Here is a 9,693-nt window from a genome sequence, read left to right on the forward strand (position 1 = left end):
ACGGCTTGGGTTTGTGGCAGAACCAGGACTCAAGGTTAGGAATTCTGACTCTAGGCAGACGAAGCTCTTGAGAGTTCTTTCAAAACACTCCGTGCGAATGATTTAGGATGGTCCTAAGGCAGGAGGAAATACAAAATGGTGGCACCCCTTGCCCTGACAAATGGTTCCTGAGTGACATTAGTTTTTATAGTGGTGTAGCAAGAACATTTGAACTTCAGGCACAAAAAATGGGTTCCAAACACTAACAAACTACGTGCTCTTCGTGAACGAGCTTAATTTCTTTATGGGAAAGCAGCCAGTACAAACCTCCCCACTCATAGCTATCCAATATATCATTTCCTTCTTTCACTTGGGAATTATAAACATTCAAGGGAATAATGTAAGGTAAATCACTTAGGACAGTGTCTGGAACATATTAAGGCTCAATATTATCACTGACTACTACGATACTGCCAGTCTTTCAGAGAAGCTCTTGATACGTGTCTCTGAAACGTAGCTAACACGCTAAATGTATTCTGTAATTTTCTTCTACCGTGGCCGCAGACTGCGCATGTGCGCCCCCATGCGGAATCGCTCAACCCAGCGATTTTCCCGCGTACGCACAAGTTCCGCCCTAGGACCGCCCCTTTAAGCGCGGGCACCGCGCTGGAAGCGCGCGCTAGTCTGGACATGACGTAAGCCAGTGGGCAGGCCCGGAAGACAGGGGCGTTTGCTTCCGACGCCAAAGGCACTTCATTTCCGGGTGAAACTGGCATTGAGGGTACTGGGTTGTCCGTGAGGGCGTTTGCTGATGCTTCCTGCTCCGGTGGCCTCGGTCCCGGTAAGCCAGGCATGAAGATCACAAGGCAGAAACATGCCAAGAAGCATCTTGGCTTCTTCCGCAACAATTTCGGAGTCCGCGAGCCGTACCAGATCCTGCTGGACGGCACCTTCTGTCAGGCGGCGCTGCGGGGCCGCATCCAGCTGCGGGAGCAGCTGCCCCGCTACCTCATGGGGGAGACACAGCTGTGCACCACAAGGTGGGCCCGGGGGGCCGGGGAGGAGGCATAGGGGGTCCGTCGGGTGTTGTAGAGGCGAGGCCATTGCCCACAGACCTTCACTGAGAGCTCAGGAGGGGCAAAACGCCCTGCCCACGTGGAGTTGACAGTTAAGTGGAGAGGTGAAGGTGGTCCGGCGAATACCTATAATAGAGGCAGATTGGACAATGCCCTGTGAATATCACGTGTCGTTAGCCTGGTGAATGAGAGCACATTATAGCAGAAAGATCTGACTTCGAATCTTAATCCCAGTCCTACCAGCTCTGTGATTATATAGCCTCTCTGAGCCTCGGATTCCTCATTTGTAAAATAGAGATCGTAACTGCTTGTGAGATTGCTGTAAGCTCAAAGGAGTATAGCGTACTAGAGCGTTTTTCGGTATCCCAAGTGTACCCCTCTTCAAACGGTTGCCGTCATTTGCATAACTTTTCTTAGTTTAAACCAAAACTCTTCAAGCCTCACAGTGAACCTATGAGTTACCATCTTTGATGTCCAAGGCAAAAAGTCAGTACTTGAGATTAAGGAATCTGCACAAGGACATTTGTTTATTCAACTGGTTTTATTAAGTACCCCCTATATGCCACACACTGCTCCCTCATGGCCAGTAAAGTGCATAGGTCAGTCTGCAGTGGATGTGTTTTCACTCTAGGTCTGATGTTTCCCCACTTCATTGAAATGTGGGATGGAAGCTTGTGGGGATGAAGAGTGGGGAGGAGAGAATTGTGACAAATTTCAGATAACATTTGAGCCCATTCACTTGTTCAATTCTGAGGGGAAGAACTATTTTGAATGACAGAAAAGAATGACACTTCTTCTTGTGGAGACCTCTTCACACAGAATGGAGTTGTGAAATGCCTGGGAAAGAGGTTGCAGCACAGAATATATTTGAGAATGAAACTAGGAAGAAGGCAAATTGAGGCTAGACCATGAAGAACTATTAAGAAATTTAGTAGTTTTTTCATTGTAGAATATTTACTTTTTAAAAAGCAAAAAAAGAAAATTAAAATGAGTCATAATGCCACTACTCACGAATAATCACTGTTAACATGTGCAGTGTCATCCATCCAGTTATTTATACACACTCACACAAGCACAAGAATGGACTTTTAAGCCAGGCAAGGTGGCTCACACTTGTAATCCCAGCTACACAGGAGGCTGAGACAGGAGGGTTGCCTGAGTCTAGGAGTTTGAGGTAATCCTGAGCAACATAGGGAAACCCCCATCTCTAACTACAACCATAACAAAGTATGGGCTTTTTCTGTGTATACCGTGTTAATAGTCTCCTTTTCTCACATACCACTACTTAATGAACAGCTTTCTGTATTTGTTCAGAATTTCTCAAGCAGTGTCTCAGCTGGGTTACAGATACCCCCAAAGTTTTGATCCTCTTAGTCTTTAGGGCTAACAAATCCTTCAGTAGTCTTTGCCCCTGAATTGATTGCTTTTGTCTATAAGCAATTTGTCCATATACTCCTGTGTGCCATAGAAAGATTAACATTTTAAATACAGTGCTATGATATTAAAAAGGTTGAGAAGTGCCACATAAAATTATGTTCTACATCTATTTTTCTAACAAATTTATTTTAACTCTGGAATTTTTCAGACAACTCAAAAGTAGAATAATATAATGAAATCTCTCTCCAGCTTTTGCAGTTACTAACATGGCCAATCTTGTTGAATCCCTCACCTCTCCTTACTGATGTGTTACTTTGGAGCGTATTATTCTATCAGTTCTTTGGCATGTATCTTGAAAAGAGAAAGAAGCCTTTTAAAAATCAGGATTCAAACTAAATACATATATTACATTTGATTTGTATGTCGCTTATGTTTTTTTAAAAAAATTATTTTTGAGATGGAGTCTCACTTTATTGCCCAGGCTGGAGTGCAGTGGTACAGTCATGGCTAACTGCAGCCTCCGCCTCCCGAGTTCAAGCGATTCTCCTGCATCAGCCTCCCAAGTAGCTGAGATTACAGATGTGTGACACCATGCCCTACTAATTTTTGTATTTTTTAGCAGAGACAGAATTGCACCATGTTGGCCAGGCAGGTCTTGAACTCCTGACCGCAGGTGATCCACCCACCTCGGCCCCTCAAAGCGAAGGGATTACAGACCTGAGCCATCACACCAGGCAGTTTTTAAATATATTAACAGTTTTCCCTCCCTTTACATGTTGCAATTTATGTTTTTAAGAAATCAGGTCGTTCGTTTTTCAGTGGAATATATTCCTTAGGCACTAGTAGTTAGGTCTCTACAGAGGTAGAAGGTTTGAAGATACGTGGAGTTAACTGATGAAGTAGAACAGGAGAATGTCATCAGGCCTGGGTTTTATTTTAGAAAAGGTAACTGCAGTGATGTGAAGGGTAAATAGGAGAAACAGGAGAGCAAAGGCATGAATTGCGGTTGTTCAATCAAGAAGTAAGGGGAGCCTAAACCTGGGAGAGGAAAGGCAGGAACCCAAGGGTTCTCCAAAGAAACGTTACGTTACTGAGATAGATAGGTCGAGCAACTGATGGCGTAGGAGTATGGGTGAAGAAGGGCAGGAAGGTCAAATGTGATTTCTGATTTCTGTCTAGGGTGTCTGGGAAAATAATAATTTCAAAGAGATAGCAAGTCTTGGAGGATAAATTTGGATGCAGGAAAGTGGTTTGATCTTAGACATGGTGAATCTGAAGAGTTGATGGCGGGATGTCCACAGGCTGGCAGTACTCAAAATAGAGGTCAAGTCTAATGACTAAAGCAGCAAAATCTTAAAACAGAAAGATGATAAAGGAGATGAGGCGAGAAAGAATCTGGCAAAGGCTGGCTAGGGTCAAGGAACTCTTATGACTAAATGTTTTTTTAAAAAACAACTTGATGACGTGAGAAGTTTTACTGTTCTGAATTGAAAATATTTTGAAAGTGTACCAATTTGTACTTAGAGCAGAAGCTTATTACGCTGTGGTTGGGACAAGGGAGCTGTTGTCAAACTGCAAGTCTCAGTACCACTTACTAGTTACTCGAACTTTGGCATGTGACTTGAAATCTCAGAATGAGGTGCTCTAAAATAAGGATAATTTCAAGGTAAGCGACCTAACTTCATAGGGTTATTTTGAGATTAAGCAAGAATTATGTGAAGAGCAATTTGCATGCTGCATGGAGCATAATAAGTGCTCTGTAAATTTTAACTGTTGTTCTTCCTACTTGGTAAATGCATTTTTCAAGTCATCTTTTAAAGTAAATGGTTACCAGGTGACAAATTTAGATTGTAACAGCATAGTTTTATTTTAACAAAAAATTGACTATTGTTTTTTACACTTTATGTAAACAACTGAAATGTATCTGCTGTAATTTTTCTTTTCAGGTGTGTATTAAAAGAGTTAGAAACGTTGGGAAACAACTTATATGGGGCAAAATTGATTGCACAAAAATGCCAAGTTCGAAATTGTCCTCATTTCAAGAATGCAGTGAGCGGATCAGAATGTCTGCTTTCTATGGTTGAAGAGGGAAATCCTCATCATTATTTTGTGGCAACACAGGTGATACTACTTTTAAAACCACAGGCAATTTTAACCATTTCTATTTATACTTCATATGCAGCTATTTATAATCAGAAAAAAGTTAGAGTGATTAGACTTTTAAAAATACAGGCTTCTAAGTTAATTTGCAGTCAGTAAAAGCAATTGTCATTTGATAATTTGAGGAAAACTTTAAGCATGTGATATTCTTTTCAGTATTGGAAGGTTGGTGTTTTTTTGTTTTTTTTTTTTTTTTTTAATGATTCCTTTGTTTTGCTTTTTTTGTTTGCTTGTTTCTTGAGACTTGAGGGTCTCATTATGTTGCCTAGGCTGGTCTCGAACCCCTGGGCTAAAGTGATCCTTCCACCTCAGCTCCTGAGTACCTGGGATTACAGGTGTTTGCCATCATGCTGGACACTGGCAGAAGTTTCTTTTTTTAAGACGAGAAATTGTTGACATGAGATGTGATGATTTGTTGTAGGATTCTTGAAGGGAAGATAAGTAGAGCAAAGTTCCTATATTCTGTTAATGTTTGTTCATATTCCTGGATTTCATACTATTTCTTAAAGTCATGGTTCATACTGCTTAAGACTGTACCAACAGTATGAAATATTTCAAGCTTTTAAAGAAAAACATTCCCATCTTCTTGAAGACAGGAGAAGAGAGACTTTCGGGGGTGATATTAAGTTCACATACATACAGATTTGATTATCAGAATTATAAAATTACACAGACACAGAGCTGAATTTAGAATCTGAGTAGCTAATTACTACGCACTTTCTTTTCCTTTAACCTCTTCAAGCATTCTTGACCCTTTCCAAAGAATATCTTAGAGTGGAAACAGGAGAAACCCACCTAACACGTTTACCTTTGCATTAGTTTGTAATTTGTGGCTCTAGAGTATCAGTAAATCCAATTCACACAGCTGCTACTAACACTGTGCTCAGTTTTTATGTTTTTCTTCGTTTATCATAAAATATACCCCCATTACTCAAATGAATAAGTGAAGCATACTCATTTGAAAAAAAAAAAAAAAAATCTGCGATCTCTTTTATTTTTAATACAGTTCTTGAAAACCTATTTAAGGTACCTTAATTGACATTTGAACTAAATAATTCTGTTTTCTTTTAAATAGGATCAGAATTTGTCTATGAAAGTAAAGAAGGAGCCTGGAGTTCCTCTCGTGTTTATTATTCAGAACACTATGGTTTTGGACAAGCCTTCTCCCAAAACAATTGCGTTTGTAAAAGCAGTGGAGTCAGGTCAACTTGTCTCAGTGCATGAGAAAGAAAGTATCAAACATCTCAAAGAGGAACAGGGTTTAGTAAAAAACCCTGAACAGAGAAGAAGAAAGAAGCGCAAGAAAATAAGTGGTCCCAATCCTCTTAGCTGTTTGAAGAAAAAGAAAAAGGCACCGGATACACAGTCATCTGCTTCTGAAAAGAAAAGAAAAAGAAAAAGAATTCGGAACAGATCTAACTCAAAAGTACTTTCTGAGAAGCAGAATGCAGAAGGAGAATGAATCCTTTAGATACTTTTAAGGACATTCAAGGGTGAAAACGAATTTTTTACAACTAGAAGTATTTGTATAAGAAGGCCAAACTTGTTTTTGTAAATGAACCCATATGTTTTAGCTAAAATTAATTATAAAATAAAAACAGTGACCAGTCTAGCCAGCATGGCAAAACCCTGTCTCTACTAAAATACAAAAATTAGCTGGGCATGATGGTGCACAGTTGTAATTCTAGCTACCCAGGAGGCTGAGGCATGAGAATCACTTGAACCTGGGAGGCAGAGGTTGCAGTGAGCCAAGTTTGCATCATTACACTCCAACCTGGGCAACAGAGTGAGAACCTGTCTCAAAAAAAATAAAAATAAAAAAAAACAGTGAATGGGTTTATGTATGATGGTATTCACTTCACTTAATAAATGGTTTTGGGGCGTTGTTTTTCCAGGTAAAATTGTCGCCTCTCTGGTCCCATTCCCACCTTCAAACATGCAAACAGTTTTAAAAAATCATATAGTTAGTTCTAAAAGGCTTGTGACAAAAAAGAGGCAGTCCGTCTTTCACAGTGACAGAAGAAACTTCCTCTTTCAATTCTAATAGTTGAAGAATTTATATTTCCAAATTATATGATCATACTGCTACTTTTTGATACATCAATTATTTATTGACTTCCTACTAGAAAGAATGAAATTTTGCCCATTTATACTACACCATTTTTTCTAGTACATGAGTATTTTACTCTTTGTACATCAGAAACTCAGTATTTTCATTATTATGACTAGGGTGTTTTTGTTTGTTTGAGCTCCACTTGTCCAATAAGGATGATGATTTTCTTTTAGATGTAAATGTTAACTTCAATAGCAAGAATTCAAAAATAATATTTTCTTTAAGATTGACTGTGAATATTATTGAAAAGTGTCTAAATGAGTCTGAGGATCAATGAAGGTCAATTGGGTTAGGAATTGAAGAATCAAACCTGTCTCTCTCAATTCCCCCAGCAATTGTTTTAGTCATTTATCAGGCCAAAATTAAAATGTTTTTGTACTACAAGATGGAAGTATAAAATTATTGGACAAGACAGTTCCTGACTGGCAACTTCTGGAGTCGCCCTAGAGCAGTGATTCTCAGTCTAACATTAGGTTATCATGATGAGGTATGAGTAAGTTCTTAATGGTTAAATGTGAGAAAATTCACATTTATTCCCATAGAAATGTCATTCTCAGTTGAATTCAGAGATACTTCTTCGCTGGAAATTGGAATTAGAGCTTTACACCAAAGAGTAAGACATAGACTATTTAATCTGGCAAGCCAAGGTAGTGTTTGGATTGCAATGTCATGATTCTGTTTTAAATTCTTGACAGTAGAAACATTTTTAATAAGGAAGGCAAAAATACTGAAAAAAACTGAATACTGTAGTTTTTGTGAGGAAAGTTAACATTTGTCAATAATGACAAGCGTTAAGGCCACCTAATAAAGTGTAGACAAAGTGATAAAGCAAATGAAATACACACTGATGATACTCATTTCAATATGCTAAAATACATTAATTTTAGGTATTACCCAATCTATTTCTACTTAATCAGTGCTATCTGATTACCTGTTAATAAGCATCTGAACTGGAGAGCTGGAAAAATTCACTTTTTTATGAAGCAGTAATTATAGAAGTACTAAAAATTACAATGTATTAGAAAGTATGTTTAATATTTTGGTAGGGCGTGGTGGCTCACGCCTGTAATCCCAGTACTTTGGAGGGCTAAGGCTGGCAGATCACAAAATCAAGAGATCAAGACCATCCTGGCCAACATGGTAAAACCCTGTCTCTACTAAAAATACAAAAATTAGCTGGGTGTGGTGGTGCGTGCCTGTAGTCCCAGCTACTTGGGAGGCTGAGGCAGGAGAATCACTTGAACCCAGGAGGCAGAGGTAGCAGTAAGCCAAGATCTTGCCACTGTGCTCCAGCCTGGCGAGAGTGAAACTCCATCCCAAGAAAAAAGAAAGTATGTTTAATATTTTAAAACTGATTAGTCATTTATGTATTTTGCCAGTAAAATTACTTTAAAAGATATTTTAACAAAAGTCTCATATCCTTGTGCTTCAGTTTTTTTGTGTGTGAATACTGTTCCTACACCACTACCCCTAAAATCCTCATAATTATTTGCTTTATTTTTTCATACAACTTGGGGAGGGGAACCATGGGAGTATGCACATGGGATATCCATTCTGTGGTTTGGAAAAAGAAAATGTTAACCTCTGCTTTAGAGGGTAGTTACTAGCTTTGTTGGGGATAAAAGTGTAATACATTCACTTTTGAACTCTGAAAGTTTGCCAGTCTGAAAAAGGGTGTTTCTGAAGACCGCTATTACGAACACTTAAAAATAAGTGTTTGCAGTTGTGTATGGGCACGATACTGTATTCCTTACATTTTTATAGCCCTACATCTACTTCTCATCCCTGCGAGTATATAAATTAAAACCAAGTCACTTTAGAACAGCTTTGAAACTAGAGTTTCAAAGGTAAAAGGATTTCATGTTTCTGAATCTGGGTAAAGCAGGATGACTGTCATTTGACAGGTTTAATTACTAGTTTTTGTTTTGTTTTGTTTTGTTTTTTGAGATGGAGTCTCGCTGTGTCACCCAGGCTATAGTGCAGTGGCACGATCTCGGCTCGCTGCAAACTCCACCTCCCGGGTTCATGCCATTCTCCTGCCTCAGCCTCCTGAGTAGCGGGACTACAGGCGTGCGCCACCATGCCCAGCTAATTTTTTGTATTTTTAGTAGAGATGGGGTTTCACTGTGTTAGCCAAGCTGGTCTTGATCTCCTGACTTCGTGATCCACCCGCCTTGGCCTCCCAAAGTGCTGGGATTACAGGTGTGAGCCACCATGCCTGGCCTAATCCTAATTACTAGTATTTTTGTGGGTGGATAGAATGAATAGTTTGGAATATTTAAAATATTTTTATAAATGTTTGCTTACTCTCTCTCTATATATATGACATTATTCCCAATTAGTTTTATATCTCCAAGATATATGTATTTGATATATACACATATGTATATATACATATTCTATATAAGAATATATTCCATGTAAGAATATACTGTATATATTACATACGGGAATATATTAGTCATTGATGTATTTTGCCAGTAAAATTAAAAGATATTTTAACAAAAGTCTCATATCCTTGTACTTCAGGTTTTTTTGTTTTGTTTTGTTTTGTTTTTTGTGAATACTATCCCTATATGTATATTCCATACAGGAATATATTCTATATATTCCATATAATATATTCTATGAAAATACATATTCCATATAAGAATATAGAATGTATAATACACAAATTTGTACTAAGAGTAAGATGTGTCAATACATACTTGTTGAATGAACGAAAATGAAAGCCAAGTGTGGTGGCTTATGTCTGTAATCCCAACATTTTGGTAGGCCAAGGTGGTAGGACCACTTGAGCCCAGGAGTTTGAGACCAGCCTCAGCAACATAGGGAGATCTCATCTTTACAAATAATCGAAAAAGTGCCGGGTGTGGTGGAACGTGCCTGTGGTCCTAACTACATGGAAGGGTGAGGTGGGAGGATCGCTTGAGCCTGGGAGGGTGACATTGAAGTGAGTCTTGATCATGCTACTGCACTACAGCCTAG

The 9,693-nt window shown here is 38.9% G+C and overlaps 1 protein-coding gene across 1 annotated transcript; it reads left to right on the top strand.

Moving 5' to 3' along the window:
- Nucleotides 1-727: 727 nt before the first annotated feature.
- UTP23 (UTP23 small subunit processome component) lies at nt 728-6,204 on the top strand. Its single transcript, XM_009213513.4, has 3 exons — nt 728-1,019; nt 4,379-4,553; nt 5,668-6,204. The coding sequence occupies exons 1-3, from the start codon at nt 832-834 to the stop codon at nt 6,052-6,054; spliced, it is 750 nt and encodes a 249-aa protein (XP_009211777.2). The 5' UTR covers nt 728-831; the 3' UTR covers nt 6,055-6,204.
- The last annotated feature ends 3,489 nt before the right edge of the window (nt 6,205-9,693 follow it).

Source organism: Papio anubis, chromosome 8 (assembly GCF_008728515.1).
Source record: "Papio anubis isolate 15944 chromosome 8, Panubis1.0, whole genome shotgun sequence".
Lineage (NCBI taxonomy): Eukaryota > Metazoa > Chordata > Mammalia > Primates > Cercopithecidae > Papio > Papio anubis.

What these genes read in the sequence shown, in the direction of transcription:
- UTP23 (XM_009213513.4), top strand. Translation starts at nt 832, where the DNA reads ATGAAGATCACAAGGCAGAAACATGCCAAGAAGCATCTTGGCTTCTTC. An exon ending in ACACAGCTGTGCACCACAAG is followed by an intron (nt 1,020 to 4,378) that starts GTGGGCCCGGGG and finishes TTTTCTTTTCAG; the next exon opens with GTGTGTATTAAAAGAGTTAG. An exon ending in ATTATTTTGTGGCAACACAG is followed by an intron (nt 4,554 to 5,667) that starts GTGATACTACTT and finishes TCTTTTAAATAG; the next exon opens with GATCAGAATTTGTCTATGAA.